Genomic DNA, 22843 nt, shown 5'->3' on the forward strand with positions numbered 1-22843 from the left:
GTTTTGACGACTTGATAAGAATTTTTGACGATTGCATCTTCTATATAAGCTATAGCATTCAGTGCTGCAGTGGATAAAAACAAGATTTATCAATATTACCTAATGTGGTTGGAACAACCCATCTTATTCATTGCCCAATTTAGAAGACATATGCTTAAATATTATACCCTTCTGACTGAAAGCGCTTTGGTATTACATGCTCTACCGGAAATCACAATGTACCTACCTCTTTTAAATGAAGGCTTCAGTATATATGTGATTTTAAAATTTGAAGCACCTTTAGTCAGAAGAATCTAATATATGAGCGTAAATATATACGGTACTTTATAATAGTTTCACGCCAATTTTTGTCATTCGTTAATGCATTCATAAGAAATTACGACCTAACTTGCTGACGGGCCAACCACCACAACTACTAGAAAGTCCCTATCGGCACTTCTCTAAAAGGAGAAAGGCCTTTGACTGTTAGGATGCGGATCACTTCATTTTTGTCATTCTATCATGGAAGAATACCTGCTTTTTCTTTCGAGTTCCTGTTATAGTCATCATCATCATCATCGTCATTATTATTATCATCTACTTTATTCAATTTATGTACAAAGGTTCTCTTCACTTTTTAAATTTCTGTTTATATTGTTTTAATGTGGTTATCTTCTATCGCACCGTTTATTTTAGTTTTTCCATCGTCAGTTGCTTAATGTTTATTTTCTTCATTGGTTGTTTGATATATTAAACTGCTGTTGTTTTATGTAGGACAAGCAGTTATCTGTCAGTCCCTAAAATCATCTCTTCATTTAGGTAATACACACATCTTGTCTTCATATTCGAACTTCTATCATCCTGTTACAATTATTACAATATTATTATAATCACTATAACGCAACTAGTATTTTTCTATATGCTTCAATGCTGCTTCTTTAATCGGCCTAGCTATCTTTCACAGGTGACAGGAGGATTGTCGCAGTACCAAGAGAGACTAGTTGCAGGGAGATACTGTCGCGCCCGGCGATTAATTTGTTGGACCAGTAATGGAGGTCGATAAATTTAAGGCAAGCAGACAGAGCTCGTACGCCTTCTGCCTCTGGCCAGCATCTGACAAATGACAGCCTGTCCTCCAACGACGAGTGATGAGGCTAAAGTCTTCGCTGCGCGTCAGTCACTGACACGCACCGCTGCAACGATAACTCTTGCTGGTGATGTTAAAAATGGTCAGGTTCTTCGCTTCGCTTCGATGATAGGATTACTAGTTTAAGTGTTTCTGTCATAATTTCCAAAAGAAATACAATAACCTATACACACATACGTATGTACGTATGCATACATACGTACATATATGATGTGAACTGAAATAGGCTATTGCAGCCGCTGTCGAAAACAAGAACGTTTATTATTTTCATTCTCATTTAAGAAAATGATGAAAATTGCCTCAGAAGGTTCATGCCGTTTAGTTGGCCGTTAGTTGTTGGCGGTCTGGTTCGTCCTGAACGGGAATAAGAAACTTCGATAATCATGGTAATCGTAATGCGAACAATACACTGCATTTTTTGGCCTTACCGCTTCATAAAAGTATAAACTTTGTAATACCTTCGGTTAAATCTACGGGCGTTATGTGTTTGATCTTCGTTGTATATAATTTACATCAATGCATTCTTCGCAATATAGAACACCGTGTTGTACTCATTCAGCACTAATTAAATAACTATACATCGGGAATAATTTCCACATGACTAACTCTTTGCCGATTCTCCCAGACTACTTAGATGGGAAGTGAACGACACTAGTAAGAAGCGCATAATAAATAATTTATGAAATAATACATTTTTTACAGTTATGCAAGGACCTGTTGTTGCCGTGGTTTTTAAAAATGCTAGGAATAAATTCACTCTTTCCATTAGTTACCCTGACAGGCACGAGTCACTTCAATTGTTGCTTGCTTACAATCAATCAATCAATGTACATGTACGTGAGGAGTGACTGATGAGCCAAGATGAAATTCACATTTTCTACAAATGCAGGCGAGTAGCGCCAATAATGCGGACGGCTACCGCTCGCTTGCTTGATGCTGGAACCCAACACAAACACTTTCATTATACAATGTCATAATGTAGCACTTGCAAAACGACACGAAGCCCGCAAGTATTCGGTCGACAAACGCATAAACTACGAATTACATACGACGAATGTAACATCTAATGTAGTCTTGAGCTTATTGAAGGTCAAACGTATGATCGATTATTTTTTCAGTTGCTGGCAATTGATCGAAGTCGATCTTCTACGAATGAGACTCGCGCAACTCCCGCGTGTTGCGTGTGAACAAGGCTCAACACGAGACGCTAAAACCCTTCTCGACTCGTTAGAATTCTCGACAGCCATCGTCATCGTGGAAGGAGTGCACTTTCGACTACTGTAACGCTACTTGTATGGAACAAGTACACGTCGCCACAGGTCCAAGCTATCGTACATTATATCTTTGCTTCTAATTTTACCGCAATACACGTCCACCATCGCTAGTCTTTACGCTACTTCTAACGTTCCACGTGTGTTCCAGCCGTGTTGCAAGTGTTGGCCCCGCTCGAAGATTTGATGTACAAACAAACGTGGAAGATTACTTTTTCCTGCTGCTGCGACGACTGCTACGAGGCAAGACGCAAGTCACCAACACTAGCAACATCGCAATCCTTTTGCCGATGACTTATCGTCTTTGACTCTTTTCTACGAGATAGGATCCTCGCCTGTGGCGCGTGCCACACGGCATCGATGCGCGATCGCCTCTTCGAACGCTTTTTTTACCGCTTTTCGTTCAGCCGGCTTTCGGCTTGCCTGCAGCTTCTTTTTGTCGGTGTCAGCGTCCGGCCCTAACGGGACGAGCTTGCTACGCGGCAGCCACTGCCACGTCCGTTTGGCGTCAAAGAAGAGCACGAGGAATAGCTGCTGTTGCTGTTGCTGCAACGACAGCTGCTGGCTACTTCCTCCGAGCGCCCCGCCCGACGACAACTGTAACAACTGTTGCGGGCTACCTCGTTGGGCTTCGCCACCTCCTGGTCGATGGCTGCCGTCCCGCGGCTCTCGGTCCCGCTGCCGTTCCCTGTTACGCGGCCGCAGCTGCAACACCTGTGGTGGTGGAGCAGGAATGCTTATACCGTCGCTCGCTCCCCCTGAATCTGTTCCCAATCGAATACCCCCAACGCCACCATTTCGATCTTGTGCGGCCCCAGTGTTTTCATGCTCATTAGCCGCTGCCGCATCCGGGTCGATAATGAGGGCGGGATACCACGGGTAGCCCCTGCACTTGGCCCACACCAGATCCAGGGGCTCGAGCGGTATTTCGTACAGCTTTTGCTCGTCTAACCCCCCCTCACCATCCTTCAGCCCGTCAATGTCATCGTCCGCAGGCTCACTATTGTTACCACTACTAGCGCCACCACGCTCGATGTTGTTATTTTCGTTATTGTTATGACTGCTAACGTTCAGCTTGGCGGCTCGGCTAGCCGCCGCTGACTTTCGACCTTTAGTTTTGCAGGGTTTTTGCGATGGCTCGTGGTCATTATTGATGTTCATGTTATTACTGCTGATGTTTGAGGTCGCATTGTTGTTAGTGTTGCTGTTCTTATTACTGCTGTTGCTATTAATGCGAGCGTTATTCGTAGCCTTGCCACTTTGGCGAGGCCTGCCCACCCTCCCTACCGCTCTCGGAACCCCGCCCCGTGCGGCACCACCTCCGCGACCCTTTTTTGGTGGCCGACCTTTCCTTTTCGGTGTTGACGTCGACGCCAGCGGCCCTCGTTGGGTTTGTTGGTGCTGCTGCTGCTGCTGCTGCTGCTGTTGAGCATGAACCTTTGTAGCATCATCATCATCATCGTCATCGTCGTCGTCATCATCATCACCATCGCCATCATCATCATCATCATCATCATCATCGCCATTTTCGCTTTCCTCCTCCTCCTCCTCCTCGTCGTTATTGTCTCGAGCTGGTCCGTTGTTGTTAGCGGTTCGCGCATTTATTACCGCTACTGTTTCACCACCGAAGTCGGATTCTGTCGCGTCGCCCTCTTCGCTATCGTCAACTTCTTCCTGTTCCTCTATATCACCATCATCGTCATTACCAACTTCTTGCCCATCTTCCTCGTCGTCGATCTCTTCGCCGTCAACATCGGCTTCAACCTCGTTCTCGTCATCGTCCTCAGCCCCTTCGTCTCCGACTGCCCCCTCCTCGTCGTCGTCGTCGTCTTCTTCATCATCGTCGTTCTCATCTTCTTCGTCCTCTTCTTCCTCCTCAACGTCCTCCGATTCCTCGTTACGGCCCTCATCGTCTTCCTCATCGTCGCTGCCCTTTTCGCGATACATCTGCTGAATAGTCCGCCGTTAGACGACAGCCCGTCCAAAGTGACGAATGACGGAACACGTAACAACGATGGTCAGTTCGAACATACCGTTGACGTGGTAAACGTGAACGGCAGCGAAGACACGCAGGAGAGAACGAGAAAGGGATACGAAAAAAGGGAAAGAGACAGAGAGAGGAGAATAAAGTAAAAAGTCGTCAACAACAAACAAACAATAACAACAACAACAACAACAACAGAGCGGATACGTGAGTTAGCGTGAACTTCAGTAGAAGACGAACAAACACGATTACAGTGACAACTAGTAGAATATTAGTAGTTAGTGATCAAGTATCCTAGTACTATATATATATATATATATATATATATATATATATATATATATATACACATTAAAATCGCGCAAGAATTGCTTCCATAACCATCACCGGCACTATTTTTAACACTTGAAGGGCTTAACTCACATCGGACCACGGACAGCAAGATCTATAAAACCGTAATTGTTCAAATAAGTTATCGTTTGGAATTGGTATCTTAATGCGGGGAAACGATGCTTATCGATTATTTATTGTGTGTGCCTTGGCCAGCAGAATTATATTTTAGTTTCATACATACATGTGTCGGCAGATATTCACTATAGATGCTAGATGATGGGCACTTATGGATACTTAACTTTTGTCAATTCTCCGCCATTATTCATCTGTCAATACGCAACGCTCAAGCTCGATAAAACTCAAGCAAGAATTAAGACGTCACATTTGTGAAGAGCCTAGTATCCCTACGAAAGTCACCGTAATAAGTAAGAATTCGTATTTTTGCACTAAAAAAGGTGTCGTTGTATCGTACGTTTGAGACGACAAACTGCTGCTACATTTCGTCTGCAAGTGATGAGACACGTTTTTGCAATAATAATCATCAATGACGTATGGCAATTGCTCTATTACAAAATCTATATATATTTCATAGCGAATACTCGGTGCACGAGGCCGAGTTCCCTATGCAGCAACACGTCGGATCGACTTCAGTTGATAGTATCGATTTATTGTTTTTGATTACTTTATCTTACAACACGCCTAAAACTTAGCAATAATGATATATATATATATATATATATATATATATATATATATATAACTTTTTGCTATTTGCGACAGCAAGTGCGTATGTACAATCGTTCAACCAGATTCAAACCCTTATGGCTGTTTGTAGCATCCAACCATTCATTTGAATTCTATGGCTTTATACCGCGTTACGTAGCTCATTATTGGCTTATACAGTTGTTATACGATAAGATATCATAAATATGAAGTCTTGTCTCTTTTTGGCATTTACTATTGTATCAACTTATTGTTTGTAAAAAACTCATTGTACTTCTACGCAGGGTACATCGGGAACATCATTTGTATCCCCAGATCGTCGTGCTCCCCACGGGTCGACTCTCACCTTGAACGACTCCTTCTCTGGCTGCGAACCTCCTCCAGCGCTATGGTGCTTGTTACTGCCATGATGATTGTGGTGCGGTGGTTGCTGATGAAGGTTCGCGTTACCCACGGTCACAGCGGCATTTGCCTGCTGATCTGTTTCGACCGTAGAATCACTTTCAGTGCCCGACTCTTCATTATCGTCCAATTGGCCAGACATTGTCTCCTTAATACCCACAACCTCTTCTTTCGGCTGACTTTGTTGTTGCTCGGAGTCGATAACGTTTGCTGTCTCAGTGGCTTTTTTCTCGAGAGATAGCTTCCGACGCAGCTTGACAAGCTCGCTGCGAAGCAATCGTTGGTATTTCGTGCGAAGAGGTGAGGCATCTTCCAAAGCCACCATTTGTTGCCGACCCTTCACTGCGCTCACTTGAGACTGGAGGTTCAGTGAGCGAAATTCATCCGACCGAAGGAAGTCCGGCACGCTCAGTGAGCTCACCTTCAAGGCAGGCGACAGCTGTTGGCTATCGGCAGCTCCGTCTGAACGTCGGTGGCTTGTGCGCGTTGAGTTCAATGGCGGTGAAGGGTGAGGGTGTGGCGTTATTAAATCGCCATCACTATTATTATTATTACTATTGTTCGATCCACCACTGACTTCTATGCTGCCTCGTATAAGCGGGTTGGCACGTAACCGGCCCGTACTGTAATCGAAGTTCACCGACAGACTTTCGCGGTGGGTCCGAATGACCTGTCCGCCACGGTCACGTAGTTTGATTGCCGCTTTGTAGAAGATGGTATCCTTAGCGTTGTACGTCATGCAATTGGATACAATAAGGTTGAAGTCTCGTTCGAAGTCACTGAAGGACTGATATTCGAGATTATTGACCTTAGTTCGCATAGTGGAGAAATCCATAGGTTCCTTAATCAGCGCGAGGTAGTCAGGCACCTCGTGGGTATCAACAGGCTCAGCGAAGATTTTATGCGGGTCCTTCTCCTGTAGCAAAGAGATCAGTTCGTTAAGCGCCTTCGGTAATGGGCTAATTTCCGCAAGGAAATGGCTCTCCCGAAGACGAATGTGTTCCCTTTTGAGCTTTTCGCGTTTGCGGATGAGTTCACAGAGTAGCCGTGCGCGTTCCAGGTCTTGTCGTAGCCGCTGCCAGTATTTGAGTTGATCACGCATCGCCACTGTTGCGCCGTCTAGGTCCGGTTCGTTCCTATTATGTCTGCTGCTGAGATGGGACATCTGCAGTCGACGTAATAGCGACACACCGTTACGCGATTGACGCTTCAGTGTCCAATAGCCGACTAGACGTTGTAGAAAATCAGCCTTGCGGGGTAATGACACTAGTGAAGCAACGTGCATCATTCGCTCCTCCGGTATCGTTGGAATAGAGACGATTGGCAGCGCTTTGGCACGCTCCTGAAGAATCTTCCGTGCGCTGCGCATCTTGTCCACTTTCTTATATGTCACGGGCGCGTGGCTGTCACAAAAAGCCGTCTTTCGAACTCCGCTTTGTTCGCCACTCTTGCATTCCTCCAGCTTCATGTACAGCCCCGCCTGCTGTGCACAAGTTACGTGGAAAGCCGTATAGCAGTTGGCCTTGTGACATTGTATGCACGCGCCCTGACCGCGTTTTTTGCAGATGTAACAGGTTAGCTTCCAACGAGCCGCCGGAATGTTGCAGATGTTGTCAATCGGTTCAAGGAACACCGTGTTGGCAAAGTACACTTCGGGAACCCACAGCGCGCAAACAACGTGACCCCACTTGCCGTCGGACGTCTGTTTAAAAGCGCCGCCGCGATTTGGGCACAGGACACAGTCGACGGCCCGTGATGGCGATTGTAGACATCGCCGACATAGCCATTGGCCTTCGGGGATGTACGGTACTCCGTAGCATTCTTGGTGAACAGCTAAATTGCACATGTCGCAGAAGAGTATGGCGTTAGCATTGTGGCATTCGCCGTCTTGGCAGATCGCACAAACAGCGTCGTCATCGATGGCGCTTCCACTGCCTCCAGCACCACCAGGCGGCGCATTTTGCGCCTGGAAGTAACTCTCTTTCTCGAGTCGGTCCATCAAAAGTTCGAATGTATCACCAGTCACTTCTGACTGAATGCCCTATAGTGGAGAAATTGACAAACATATAGCAAATATCAGCAATTTTCGTCTTGCTATGTCTCGTACCAGAATGTATCTATATCCACGCATATATTAGTGACGTTGCTTATCCACCAATAATCAATTAAGCTTTGAAACGACTAGTTTTATAAATATATAGGTTGACAAGAGGCATTATTTTATAACTAGAAGCAGACGAATTTCAAGAGGCAATTTACAGGCCAATGCGCCTGATTAAAGTAAACAGCGTGTTTCCTTGTTCAACTCTAAGATTTCGTATATTGGTTAAACGACCCGTGCGCATCCTGTCTCCAGCATCTATAAACTGTAACAAATTTCAACTGCTTTAAGGAATCGTCCAAATGCTTGGCTTGACGTATTTTACCTGTTTCTTTCGTTTGCGATTAATAATCTCTAACCAGGCGGTGTCTTCTTCGTCCATATCATACTCCACCATTTCGTCCAGTTCCTCAGGCGTCTTCTCCGAAAATCGGTAATAAGTGGCAGGCCGCTGGGGTGCATCTGAGCATTCGTAATCTTCAACTAGCGATACAACAGCTTCTGGAAGCCGTACCGGGACGCCTCCAGCGCCACCGGTTTTGCCACCATCTGAAGCACCTGCTAGTTTTGCTCCCGCCTACAAAAAGGCGAAATTTGATTAGATTTTTGCACAAATAGACATTTAATCGTTATACCATGCGCGATACACAGTGTTATGTCAATAACAAAGCTTACTTAGGACGCCTCTTTGGTAGGATACTATATCCAGACGGCAAAATAATATGCACAATTATGCCTATGCCTATACTAAAACTGTGATATGATGCCGGCAACTCAAATTATTTCCTTACATTCCTAGACTATGTGTGAAGAGAGGACAAATTCTTCACTAATCAAAGTTTTGCTCAAAAATCTATTCTACGTAGTCTGAAGTGCGGTTGGCGCCAAATGAATATTTGGCCTCTTACATGCCTATATATAATATGTATAACATACATATAATACAGGATTGGGACAATCAGACTTTCGCTATTTCATTTGTTGCGTTGGATTTTACTGCCGATAGCCATTAATGATTACTTGTAATCTTGTAACCATTAATGTAAGCTTGTAATCAATGCGCTTTCATGTCTACACTAAAAAAAGATTTGTTTTGGCTGGCCTTATTGTTACAAGCATGTTTAACTATTTAAGGATAATATACAGAGTGCAATGAATACGATTACGTTCGCTTTAATGATTCTTTTATAGAGGTAATACTAATAGGTTATATATATAATGTGGGATACTGAAAAAGTGGTTTTCAATGAACTGTAGCTGAGTAAAGGCTAAACGCAACCGAATCTATTCCAATAACAGTACCCCAGGGCAGCACCACATTTAAAATTGACTACAACTGCACAACAGACACGATAATGATTATTATAATATTAGATCAGTAAGAAATTGAAACCGCCGCTGAGAAGTCATAATGGAAGCAAAAAATTTGAAACCTCCATTTCCTTAGTTCATAGCATACTGTACCTTGCTCGAGCGCGCCTTCTTGCTTTTCGCTGTTTTGTGAGGACTGCGTGGTTTATCCGGCTGACGCGCACCCTCCGGTCTATGACCTAACAAGTCCGCCTCGTCGCTCAGAATTACACTAAGAGGTTCCTCGATATTGAGTCTGTACAATCCGCCATCGACATCAATTTCGACGACTTTCTGTGCTTCAGCATATGTCAGGCCCTCGCGCGGTTGTGCCGTCCCGCTTCCCAAAGACGCACCGGGCAGTGTAGAGGAGCCCACGGCAATGCGAGGGGTGTCCGCCCTGCCTGGACCCTTTATATTCGTTGTACCTGATTCTGCGTTTCGGTCAGCAGGAATTGTCCCGACCTGTGCGCTGTTGCCGTTAAGGGTGGCGAGCTTTGTTTTATTTTTACCCGAGTCTAAAACTCCTCGATGATGGGTGCTCTCCTTAATGTTTGGATTGCTACTGACGTGGTTGTTATTGTTGTTGTTGTTGTTGTTGTTGTTGTTGTTGTTATTGTTACTAGTCTCTTTGTGACTCTCTTTACGAGGAGAGCGTGCACGTTCGCACGCAGCCATGATTGCATCGGCCTCATGGCGCGTATTGCAGATATGGAACTGGATTCCGGACAGGGTTTTGTATGATCGGCCGCACTCGCCAATAGGACAGATAAACGGTGCACTCTGGTTCCGCAACGAATCGCAGACCAACTTGAGCTGGGCGCCAGTGGGAGCCATGCCTTCTTGCACCTTGCACTGCGCTTAACCCGCACTTCAGAGTTACGAAGAGACCCTGGATAACCGATGGACCCTGTTTACAGAGAGGGTGGTAACAGGATGCGCATTTTGACAGGTTAAGTCCGTGCACACACTGTCCTACAAGTCGACCTTAGGTCATACAAGACTCAATGCTTTGAATGAGATAGATTCGTATAAAACTATGTTCAATGAAAACCTTAATTTTTGCTAGCTTATCTTAAACTCCGTGATGAACCGCCGGCGTTTTAGATAAGCAACGTTTTGCTCCCAAAAGACTTCTTTCCGATTGTGTTTGTAACTCAACTTAGGCACCACTATGGTCGTTTGGTGCTTTCGCCGTCGTCATGGCCGTTTAGCAGCACAAAAGACACGACTACGCAACCGACGTCAAACGATCAACGACGTTACACCGCCAGTCACTTGTCGCATTCGATCCGTCCGACACTGAGCCGACATCGTCCAACAACTACTGCGGCTACGACAATTGCTCCTGCAGCAGCAGCAGCAGCAATAGTAGCCTGCCTAGGAGCGGGAGTCGGCCCCTTTCAGCAGCAGCATAGACCGCGGCGCCGGCGGCAGCGCCAGCAGCGACAGCAATAGAAGCAGGAGGAGGCAATGGAACAACTCCGCGGTCTGCTCGGTGGCGGGCACTCATAGAGAAAGTAGATTTCGCTCTGGCGATGGCGCTCGCGGGTCGTCGTGGGCTCAAAAAACAGGTCGGCAATGTGCCGTTATGGCGTCACGAGTTTGTTTCGCTGGAAGGGTGTTGGTCGTAACTGATTGCATGTGTTTGCTTATTTGGATCCAAGCAAACAACACTCGCCCGTCTTGTTCCGTTTTCAGCCCATCAAACGTGAAGCGGGGCAAGGAGCAGATACATAATTGCAGTTGCAACTCGCCGCTACCCAGGACAACATACACTAGAAACAACCCTGGGTTGTTACTAGCTAATGCTACCAATGACCCGAGACTCCATTCGGCCAATCCGTTGACTGCAGGAAGAGTAAATTGCTGGGCGCTGATCTATGCAGATACTCGAATAATGTTTTATTGCTACAGTTCATGGAGCCGTAGTGAACCAGCAAAATCTGTTATGCATCACCGTTCATCACAATCGCCAAAATTTGATAGCGAAGGTTGCTAGAAGCCGTTGGCTATCTTCATTAATCCTACAGCGCGCTCGGTCTTACTGCTGTCAAAACCAATTTGCTCTATCCAGCGTCACTGTTTCCCGGTCGAAGCGAACTGGGTTGTCAAGGGCAGCTTAAATGTCAGGCTCTTCACCCGATTAGTCATAGAGGTATACACATATATCACCCGCAAGTTACTAAGCTCTTCTTTTTGCCTACAGTTACACGAAGAGCACCAAAAGGAAAGCGACGGAGGACCCTCTGTCATCAACAAAAAGTATGATTTATATTCCGCTCGATAAGTTTACTTGTTGTTTGGCATTTTAAGAGTCCGACATATTTCCCTTCACTCGCACAGAAAGGACGGTACTAGTTTGTGATCAATAACGCTAACAATATTACACTAGCTTGCACTGGCTACCACATGGTTGTAGGAGCTTAAACTCATTTCACTTCAGTTAAATCGACGTTGCTATAACACAATCCAGGACGGCCAACTTATTTGCCTCCAAGCGTGCCACTCCCGTCCCCTTTATTTATTCTTCCGTTCGTTTTTTTTAGTCTAGTCTTTTCAGGTGTCCATCCTTGTACTGAGCTAAACATCAACAGCAATTATATAGTGCTCGTTGTCGTCGTTTCTGTTGCAGCTGTCGTTGCATCGACTGGTGCTGCTACTGCTGACGTTTCCTCGATGCTGCTTATGTATATGCTGTTTATGGTTGCTACTGGCAGCCGCCGTTCAACGGAGACGGATAATGCACATTGAGAAAAGCAAACACGCAATCAGATACACTGAGGAACAGCAATCTCTCATTACTAACTGCTGCCGCTTGTTTTCTAATCGTCTCGTTGCATTGTTTTATACCACTTAGCCTTGCTAACGCACGAATCTAAGCGTTGGAAACTGTCATTGTCGACTGAAATGTATAGAACAGCGGAGAAGTAGATTAGCCTGGAAAGTAGACCTCTGCGGTCACCTACCACTCTCACGACCCTATTGTTACTACTGCTGTTGCCGATAGCAGCTGGGCCTGACTGAGCTGGGCTAAACGGACGGACCACCCTTACGATCGGACGGAAAACCTTGCCCGCAGTACTGCCACCCTGCGTCTGTCAATCTTTGTACTACGTTCCTCAGAGTTTGCTGACTACTGGTGGCTGCTGTTACCGCCGTCACCGCCGCCGCCGCTGCTGCCATTTGTAATAACAGCACTATCAGTAGCGGTTTACTCCTGGCCCTTTCACCGTTTCTGGACTTAATGGGCCCCGCTAAAAGAATACGTTTGCGGGCTAACGTCTACACTGTGTCGATGATGGCCGCCGAAACTCGTCCGTCACGTAGAGCGTCGAGAGCCCTGTCTTGTCGTCTCTTCCGCGACAACGACAATCGACAGCAGCATGGTCCGCCGCATTTGATTGTGTTCGAATTGTTTGACCGGCTAGAATCAAAGCTTACACTAGTGGCGCTCCATGGATGTTTATACAATTTGATGGATTCGGTGGCCCCACAGGCGGCGGCAGCAGCAGCAGCAGCAGCAGCAGCTCTACCACTCATACGATGTGGGTGTCTGGGTGCTTGCTATCTAAGATGAACAGCGGTAGAATCGTGCGTGTCCCTCTTACTCTCTCTATGTAACACTCCGGAGTGCCATCAAGTATGCGCTCCGCTCGGCTAGCTGAAGCACGGGGCTTTGATATGTCACTCAGCACACTTCATCGTCATTATCGTCGCCTTCGTATTCGTACGGAGTCGACGATCGACGAGCTTGCGCTGCGACCGCCATTGAAGCTTGCGTTCACTGCTGCAAAAGGCTCTATACGAGCCGTGGTCTGTATTCACCCATTTAGGTTGTTTTATTCTATTCGCGAGTCGAACAGCAGACGACGAAAACAGTGGAAAGGATGATAAAATATAGTAGTAAGGGCGGATGCCTGGAGAAGAGGCGCGAACGGAGCACTCTCACAACGGACTGCGTGTTATAATAACACTATTAGCGCAGTTGATATTTTAATGGAGCACCAACCCTTATTGAGAAATACGGGCGCAGCGGCAACAGTAGGAGCAATCAGCAAGATCAGCGTTGACATCACCAACGCGCAAGACGACAACTGCTGCGATGTGTTCTCATACCGCCGATTATGTCTATGGACGAAGAACACAACATCGACGTTGATTCTGCCTGTATATCGCGTAGATATCAACCTTTCTTAGAGAAACCGCGTGTACCAGTTTGTTTATATCCGTAAGGGCCGACTCTAAACTATGCGCGTGTAGTGTGAACGTATTTATGCGGAGTGAGCGCGGCTGTGTTGAGTCGGGCGGCCGGCAACACTAGCATATGGTCACTGGTAACGGCGGCAGCAGCAGCAGCCGCCGTCGTGTCGCACATCGTTATAGCAGCAGTAGTTGTATTTTTTTTTTTTTTTTTGTCTTATTGAGCAGTCCCAGTTATTTTTACTTATAAATGAACAAGCATTCGTGGTGGCCTGTGTCTCTCCGCCTCTGGACTCACCGCCGGACAACGACAGCTGAAAGAGTCGTAAGGGTGTACATAGGCCAATTATTAGAGACAGTACGGTGGAGCGATAGAGTGTATCGCAGCAGCCGAAGCAGAAAGAGTGAATGAACAAGCGAGCGAATGATGCCGCCGCCGCCGCCGCTGTCGCGAGGCAAGGGAGGTAGCCATGTTGTTTTTGCACGACGACAAACGCTGCCGCTTCCGCCGCTGCTTGCTGCTACTGCTGTCGTCCAAGTCCAGTCTCGAAGAGTCCTGCTGCTCTTGCTGTTACGGTTTAGTCTGTACGGTGTTTGCGGCTAGAACAGGGCAAGCGAACTTAGCTACGGTCAGTTCTGCGATAAACTCCGTCTTGAAACTTCGTGCCGCTGCACAATCGACTGCCGACGGAGCTAAACTGCAGCGCGGGTAAAACAGTAGCTAAACGGACTAAACGCCGTTCGTGGGAGCGGACACCGCGAGAAAAATTAGCTAACAACAGCACATAGTAGTCGACGTCGCGTGGATTGTTTGTTATGGTAGTGAGCACTGTGAGTGTGGTGAGACTTTGACGACAAAGAGGAGCAGTCGGCTCGGCGACACCGACGTGAAGGCCCAACGAAAAGCGGCGCCTACAACTGCCACGGCCGCTGGAATCCGGTAATCGGACAACGTTACGGAATTTGCTAGTTGGCGCGTACGACTGAACAACATTGCTGGCGTCACTCATTTCCCCCATTGTCGTCGTTACCGTACCCTATAAGGTTCGATTCTTCCGGAGAAAGAAATTGGAAATTCTAAAGTAACTGATTTTGATCGCCAATTTGTGACGAATCGTAAAGTGCAAAAGGAAATCGCTCCGGTGTTTATCCACTGTGCTGGTGTGAACCTGCAACATAAACAAACCGACACATTGAAGAAAACATACCTGGACTGGAGCATATATAGGCGGAAAAACTATCGGCGAAACAGGTCGAAGTTCTGTGTTTGGATTATTACCGTTAAGTCGAGATCGAATGAAAGAGTGACAAAGAAAAAACAGTCGCAATTTTTGCCAGTAAGAGCGACAGCAACACTTCAACATTTCACTACACAATTATCCATTTCTGACTCCGTTTGGTGGTTTGGCAGGCTGCAATGGATCAAGTTTAGTGTCCATGATGTAGTAAATCAATTCCGTGTTACATATGTGTATATATATATATATTTAAGGGTCTCGCCGTTGTAGCATTGAGTATCGCTGGGCCCGTCGATAATGAATACATAGTATTCGTGCTGATAATAGTTTGTGTTCGGTAGAAGGAATGCTACGGAACTACTCCGTTACTCGTTGTTAAGCAGCGTCGACAGTTGCGCGCCTAGGACTTGCCTAGTGGCGGTCTACTTTGGTGATACGAATAAAGCAAACGTGTGTCCGTTCATCTAAACGGGCTACTGCTGATCGACTTCCGCCGGTCACAAACAAAACGCAAGAAGATCCACATTCTGTTAACTCGCAGCTGTGCTAGTTTGTCGCTCAACATCGACCCGTATACATACAGGCAAGTATTGTCCAGTAGTTACTAGTGTCTGGTAGGTTTCTCAATAATACCATTAATAATAGAAGAAAGTTTGATCTCTAATTTAATATATGGTTGTGATCAGGAATCCATATATATTTGAGACTTATTCTACTGCCACTAGGCAGCAGACTACGGGTCCAATGCTGTGTATTTTTATCCAAACGTTCAAAACGGCGATAGCATTAACGGCATAACATAAAAAGCATTAGATCGCGTTAAGAAACTATTTACGTATATTTATGTAGACAATTGTATATGTTCATACATATGCGTTTTATTATGAATCTTACTTTAATCAGCAATACTATATACTGTGAGTTACTGTCGAACAGACGAACAGTATTATTTTTAACGTCTGTTTATTCTACATAAGTTTGCTGTCAAATGAGAAATCTGTCGACATGTTGGAGTTCGTATACTTTGTTGCGCGAGTGGCCGACGGTGTCATCCGCCAACGCTGTCTGCTAAATAATCGCTGGAATTAAAATATTTTCTTTATTGGTCCCGTCTCTTTTTTGAGTGGGCCATGGCGACGACAGTCGCGGGCGCTTACACGCGTCAACTACTTAAGTTCTGTCATTAACGGTTTACAGCGTGTGACCTGCGCTACAAGTTTAGTGATCAATAATGGTTCAATACCGTACAATACACATCATATATCTTCCGTATGACAGAGAGTTAGTTATTTGATTCGTCGAATACACGTGCCAACTTTCGAGATGTCTCCTATCGTGACAGCAAGTAGCTCACGCCAGCGCTATATATGTCCATTCTTAGTTATAGTATGCAACGTGCGCGGGTCAGCTGCTAAGCCACATATACGCTAAGGTACAGTGACCAAAATTGTTCGTGTTCTATGGTTATTAATTCAACGTTTAGTTTGTTGCCTATAACGTGTGGCAGTATAGAGACCTGTGTAGTTTAATGTAATTGGCGTTTCTTTTGAAGTAAATACTAGGGCACAGCATACGCAAGATGGCGCACAAGCTAAATTTAATGTATGTCGCGCCATCTAAATGTACGTTACCTACCATAATAATAACGATCATTATTAAATTGAAAGCGACAAATCAGGGGATCAGGCGATTCGATTACTTTTTAAACTTTCGTATAGACTCATCAGCGAACAAGACGGTAACAGTCACGACGTTGATTTGGCTACAGTGTTTTTTAGTGATGTTGACGTATCTTTTTCTTAGCGCGATATTTGTGTAATTAATTCTAAAGATGAATTGTTTGTTTAATGTGGTCCTTATTGTTAGATGAGTCTGGGTATAGATGTTAGTTAAGAGTACCCAGAGTAAGGAATTATTCGTCAGTTATAGTTAAGAGAGGTTAGCTTTACACGTACGACGATATTTCCGTAATTTCTGTCTTACAGCTGCGGCGCTGCCAATACTATCCACAGGTGTCTTCATATATATTTATGTTTATATTGTTGTTTGTGCTAAAACCTCATCGATCCGCTTTAACACCTATACGCCTCCTCAAAATATCCTCCTATCCGTTAAGCGAATGCGGATGACGTTTATGTAAACAAAGACGGCAATTGATTTCGACTGAACCGACCGTTTTACGGGCGACGAATTATTTAAGATAGTTTGTGAATTGGTGTCTATAATTAACGACCGTTACGTGTTAGTCAGTTTATTTGGAAGTGCACATTTCGTGTACTTATTTCGATGGGTTCGTTCCCTGCTGCAAGGGCACCAGTGCTACGTCGAGATAAAAGAGTACAATGTTCTTACTGTTGAGGTAGTAGTTTTCTATTTTAATATCATTTCTCGGATGATCAAGTAGACTGCTGTTCATCAACAGAGGACTAATAACGCTTGCTTTATGATTATCCAGCTAGTTTTCTCCTATCCAACGCGACACAATTTGGCTTCCAATTACCCTGAAGGAAATGCAGAACTTTTATCAAGAAAGGACGGAACATTTCCTAAGGAGAAAACAATGTTTTTTTTGAGAGTAAAACATTCCCCTGTTGAATTGAAAAATAACGTTTTTTTTTGTTTTTCTGAAAAATGAAAACTTATGTACCGGAAAACATATACACGTTCTGATTTCATATAAGTATTACGTAGATACGGTTTTCACACTATAGCACTCATTTGGACGGAGTAAGATGATCATATAACAATGTCCACAACATTGATAATCTGTTACAACTTTTGATGGTATTGACTAAGTGGAAATTTATGAACATTTGATGATCTAGCTAACAGCACACGTCTATCTTGTTTAAATAATAGTCATGTGACGGCTTCAAACCGGAAAGGTTTAAAATACTAATTTTTTTTTTGCATAAGGCGACGAGCAATTTTTAAATCGCTAAAAAATATTACAGTGATACAAAACCTTATATTGAAGAAGTTTTTCAGTCTACACTAGACTCTCGGTAGAAGTACTTACTTATGCACATCTCGTGCTACCGTGGATGGTTTGAAAGCGAATCTGCATTTTCAGAGCGCTGCGGTGGTACGGGTTCTATTTATGGATCTAAGTAAACAGCCCACTTGTCGACTGTTATTTTCACTATCAATGGACAAGTAAAGTCGCTAAGTATGTCATATATTATAAACGCATTTCTAGTTAAATTGGGCCTTACGAATATACATCGCTCATAATAAGTGCTAAGAAATACGCGTTGGATTCGTGTGCATTGAACTAACGCAAAGCATTTGATGGGACTGATGGCCGTGTTCTGGCCGTTGTTCGATCGATGAAACCACCCTTTTCGAGGCTTAGATAAACTAGCACTCAAGTTGGGTTTTACACTTATGAGAAATTTGTTCGGTGACTCTTAATGTTGAACTGGTCGGTTTTTCTTCTCATGAGAATTCATATTATAATTAATTCGATTTAGGCTACTGACTACGTTTTGCTTATTCGTGGCATAGCAAAATAAAGGAAATGTTCTCTAACAAAAATACTGCCAATGCCGTGAATACGAGCTTTGTTATCACCCTGAATGAGTAATTGCAAGGCACATAATCGTTCTCAACATTAGGCGTTCTAACAGTTTCATGATGATATATATGGTATATTTATCTATCTAGTTGGTTCGCATTATGCCAACAATCATTGTACACTGTCAAAGCTAACATATTGCTTTTTTTCAAATTGAGTTCCTTCGATTTTTAGTTTTTACTCTGAAAGGAAGGTAGCATTATTGAAATTATGTTACGAAATGAGCCAATTTTTTATGTTTTACACTGCTACAGATGCTGGATAGCATTCTAGTGCACACACACACACACACACACACACACACACACACACACATGTATGTATTACTAATGTGCATGTAATTGGCTAAAGAATAGTAATCTTTATCCTCTTCTTTTATATATTCTATATTGTTTCTAAAAGTATCTTTATTTTTCACTTTCCACTTATTTATTTTTTGAAGCAGTACATTCAGCCTTTAATAATAGCCATAATATATTTTTATCGTGTTCCAGCGTCCGCCATTTATTATTACCTCCTCATTATTGTCCTATTTTTTGTGTATGCGTGAAATCCTCATATTTTGCTAGTATCAAACGCTATGTGATGCCATATCATTTTAATGTTGTTTTTGCTCTTATTTGTTTTGCTACTGCTGTTTTTACAGGTGGAGCACCATATCGAAAAGCGCAATATCATTCAAATATAGCTAACAACATTAAGAATATCTCTGCCAAGTCTGTGCAAGTGCAAGTGGTGAACCACCTTACGTGATCAGTCCCCACCGTTCGGCCGATCTATGTCCGGTTGAGTGGGCAGTAGCTGATGGCCGTGGCTGCGGCTGGATGCGTGGCCGCGTACCTCAGACGCGCGCGGAGCCCTGGCACCGCGCGCTAGGCTTCCGCTGCTGCTACCTCCGAGGCCTGTCTTGCCTTGATAGCGCATACGTCAACGCGTCGACGTGGCGCAGCCCGCAGGAGCAGGCGCGGAAAACAACATGGATGCAAGCAACGACGTCGACTTCGACGCGTTCTGGGAAGAGGAAAGTCGCAACAAGACGCGCAATCGAATTCGTGTCGGCCGCCAATATCAGGCGTCTGTGCCGGCGCTTCTCAAGCCTGGCGAGAGTGATAACCGCCGACTCGAGGATCTGGAGACATTGCGGTGGCGACCTGAGTCGTTGAGCGACCAAACTATCCAGGAGTATCTATCAATGGCCAAGGCAGTCAGCGTCTTCAGTCGCACTCTGGAGCACCGAAGTCACGAGAACCTGCAGAGCGCCATTAGAGGGCTGACCGAGTTTGTCATGAGCCATCATCCGTGTCATCGTGACGCGGGCTGCCGCATGTCGGTCAAAGCCAACTGGACTAATAGGGAAGCCGAACTGCTGGCGTGCGCTATCGACCGATGTGAGAACGCCAACCGGAAGAAGCTTGCAGAACCGGAAGATGAAACTGGCAGCGAGTGCGAGGATGGCGCCGAAGGAGAGGACGGCGCGGACGATGATGATGCAGTGCTGGGTGACGGGGATGGTGCGGCGACAAGTGACAACGACCACGACGGTAGCGCCGGCAGTGCGGCTGGCACGGGCTGTACCGATCCCGACGTCGATACGCCCGTTGACGAGAATCCGCCGTCGGAGATCAAACCAATCCCAGCGCGAATTATTGGTCGCAAGTCGGATAACCAGCAACATCTGTTACTGGGGGGTGGTGCGACCAATACAGAATCGTCTGCGCTAATATCTACTAGCGGCGGCTTAGGAACAGCAGGCAACGATGGTGGCGGTAACGGCCGAGGGGGTCGAGAAGGAGCTGCGCAGACTAGTCACGGAGGGGGAGGAGCCGCAGGCACGGGAGGTGCAGGAGGTGGTGCTGCACCCGGCCAGGGCAGTCTTAAGTTCTATCTAGGCGGCCAGCTTATACTGAAGCTGAACCATCAGGCTCACCAGGAGCGAAAGTCGTGGGTTGAAGCACCTGACAACCCAGCGCAGGTGACGTCGCCTGCCGCCGGCGGAGCCAACACCGGAAGCGGGAGCGGTGGCGGTGTTAGCAGTGTTGGTGGAGGAGGAAGCAGTAGTGGCAAACGGCGAGGGGGCCGTAAAGCCCAGCGTGCCTCGACCACCTCGACAGGAATTGCGTGGCCGGAGCGTGGCTCACCCTCGCAAGAAAGTTCGAGTTCGATCGACTCCCACAATTCGGCCCCTAGCCACGGACCACCGACGCCCGGGTCCACGACCACCTCCACAGCAGCCGTACCAACTACGAACAGCGGGTCCACTGCCACAAATAACAACGGTGGCAGCAACAGCAGCAGCGTCAGCAGTGCGAGCAGTAATAACACTTCAGGCGGACAATCTTCCTCCACTGCACAGCAGCATAGCCAGCCTATACCTCTTGACCTGTCCTCACAGCAAAGTTAGAGTTGTGACACCGAAACAGGCGGTGATGTCGACAACCGCAACAACAACACCAACAACAAAAATGACTATTGTGTTCTAGTACATAGTAATATTAATGGTCAGTGTATATCTTGTAAATAGCTTTTAGTGTAAAAGAGATGAAATATTGAGAATAAAGATTGATTAATAGTATTATTAATTAAGCTAATAATTAAATGATGAATGAAATAGGAGATGGATGGATGGAAGGGTGTAGAGAATCGCCGTGGAGAGAAACAGGTGATTTGGGAGAAATAAATCGAGTTAAAAAGAAAGAACAAAAGATGCGTTGAGAAATCGTGCGCAACGGCGATAATGTAAAGGAGATATAAGCTGAAATGGTAAACGTGAACGAAAAGATTTGAGATTCGAGTTATAAACAGGAAAAACGACAACTTTGAAAAAAACTCCAGGAAAATCGATGGGGAAGGGGAAGTACGGAAGCGAGAATGTACTGCTGAACTATGAAGGAAACCGTAAAGGATATATAACAATGAAAATGATTGGATGTTTAACAATAAAGCTATTATTGTGTTCTCATTTTAGATTTCGTATTTGTTTTGATGGTGATGGGCACAGGGTTAGGATGACACACTTTAGTTTGATTCGAACAGAGAGCAACGAGAAATAACGACATGTCTAGCTTGTGATTTCGTACAGATGGGAGACATATGGGCAAGCAGAAAGGGTTTCTGTTCTGCCAGACAAATATTAGATATTAGACTAAAATAAAATAATATTTAATCAAGTACGATTCGGTGAGAACTCAATTAAGGAGTTGTTCTTTATTTTACATATTTCGAATAGCCATTGTCGGAGATCTAGGCAGTCCGTTTCGGATAGTCTAAAATACAGGTAACACTATATATACGGTGCTTCCACTATGAGGACTTCACAGTATCTGCTTTTGGGCTGTGCTCAGAATGCGACATGACTGGCCTAGCTGGTGAGTCTTAGTTTTAGTTTTTCGTACGGTTGAATTTGACCAACGTGAACATGGCTGCATTCCTCATATATTTGAAATCGTTGTATAGTGTTCATTAGCTCTCATGATTACCTAATGCATGGGTATCAGGGTTAAAAAATCTTAGCTCTATAAAAAAAATCTGATAGAAGCTATGGCATCCTGGTGTATTAGCTGTTGGTGTATTTCTACTTTTTTAATGGAAACATCTTTATATTCAAATCGGTTCGAACACAGTGAAGTGTCTTGTCTGACACATTATTTGTAAAGTACGGTGACAATATGTAGATGAAAATCTGATGTAATTTAGAAGTCTTGGTGAAGGAAATACTGGCTCTAACCGGGACATTTTGACCTACCTATTTGCGTAAGACTGACACCTATACTATACCATATTTTATATTTCACATATCTCACACAACTCTTTCTTCTATCTACCAAAATACAGAATGACTACGCAGTCACGTTCGGATATTTGGCAGTTTATTCCTTGCCACGTCAGATGATCTACAAAACGTCAATTGAGCAGCAAATGATTCCTCTGAGCGCCTGCTGTAGATATTCGCTGCTGTCACCTTATGATTTTTAATGTCCTCCGTGGCAGTCTTATATCGGGCGAGGGTTGATCCTATATATATTCCGTTTTTTTTTCATCGTTATCATTCTCTATTTAAAGTTAACACCTCATTATCAGTATCTTCGCCTTACATATATGCCCGCGCACTCGTATCTTTCAAGCTTTCTGTCCTTACAGTTAGCAATTCCATTCAGTTCCATTCAACGTGTGCGTGCGTCTTATGTTTAATGATGTCCTCGGCCCGACCGTATTTCGTTATCCGTTATCCGCCAGCTACTGCTTGCGGCTGCAGTCAGCGACGAACGATAAATGGGCTCTTGCATTCTCATGCCAGTTGTCTTTTGTCTGCAAAAAAAATTCTGTCCACTGCTATGTGGCTCCGGAATAAATATCCATTGACCAAAATGTGGCCAGCGAGCTCTAAAACTGGGCTGCACTGCAATGTTCTCTCACCGCCAAGAAAAGAAAGACCCTGATCCATAATCTGTAATCGATGCACGAAGGATAAGAAAAAACACATAAAAAGAGTAAGCTATGGAACATCAGAAATTAATGAAAAACAATATATATATATA

At 44.9% G+C, this 22843-nt stretch overlaps 3 protein-coding genes across 10 annotated transcripts in view; 1 reads left to right on the forward strand and 2 right to left on the reverse strand.

Annotated features, from left to right (window-relative positions):
* Positions 1–559: 559 nt before the first annotated feature.
* Positions 560–13212, reverse strand: Br140 (bromodomain-containing protein 140). 2 transcript variants are annotated; one of them, XM_022811242.2, is made up of 4 exons: positions 9405–13212; positions 8266–8517; positions 5784–7880; positions 560–4347 (listed from the first exon to the last, which is right to left on the reverse strand). In XM_022811242.2, the coding sequence occupies exons 1-4, from the start codon at positions 10125–10127 to the stop codon at positions 2713–2715; spliced, it is 4707 nt and encodes a 1568-aa protein (XP_022666977.1). In that variant the 5' UTR covers positions 10128–13212; the 3' UTR covers positions 560–2712. The 2 variants fall into 2 exon arrangements, with proteins under 2 accessions (XP_022666977.1, XP_022666979.1); XM_022811244.2 differs by having other exon boundaries at positions 560–4344; positions 9405–13210.
* A 748-nt stretch (positions 13213–13960) lies between these two features.
* Positions 13961–21274, forward strand: LOC111253458 (uncharacterized). 2 transcript variants are annotated; one of them, XM_022812844.2, is made up of 2 exons: positions 13961–15314; positions 18955–21274. In XM_022812844.2, the coding sequence occupies exon 2, from the start codon at positions 19285–19287 to the stop codon at positions 20707–20709; it is 1425 nt and encodes a 474-aa protein (XP_022668579.1). In that variant the 5' UTR covers positions 13961–15314; positions 18955–19284; the 3' UTR covers positions 20710–21274. The 2 variants fall into 2 exon arrangements, with proteins under 2 accessions (XP_022668579.1, XP_086849023.1); XM_086992897.1 differs by lacking the exon at positions 13961–15314 and adding an exon at positions 15865–16163.
* Positions 21275–22157: 883 nt separating this feature from the next.
* LOC111253460 (guanine nucleotide-binding protein subunit beta-2-like) overlaps positions 22158–22843 on the reverse strand; it is a 30126-nt gene continuing 29440 nt past the window's right edge. For all 6 annotated transcript variants that reach the window (XM_086992898.1, XM_086992901.1, XM_086992900.1 and 3 more), the window contains one exon: positions 22158–22752. The gene's annotated coding sequence lies outside the window, so the exon portion shown is untranslated. The remainder of the gene's footprint in view (positions 22753–22843) is intronic.

This window comes from Varroa destructor, unplaced genomic scaffold, assembly GCF_002443255.2.
Source record: "Varroa destructor unplaced genomic scaffold, Vdes_3.0 BEIS01000006.1, whole genome shotgun sequence".
NCBI lineage: Eukaryota > Metazoa > Arthropoda > Arachnida > Mesostigmata > Varroidae > Varroa > Varroa destructor.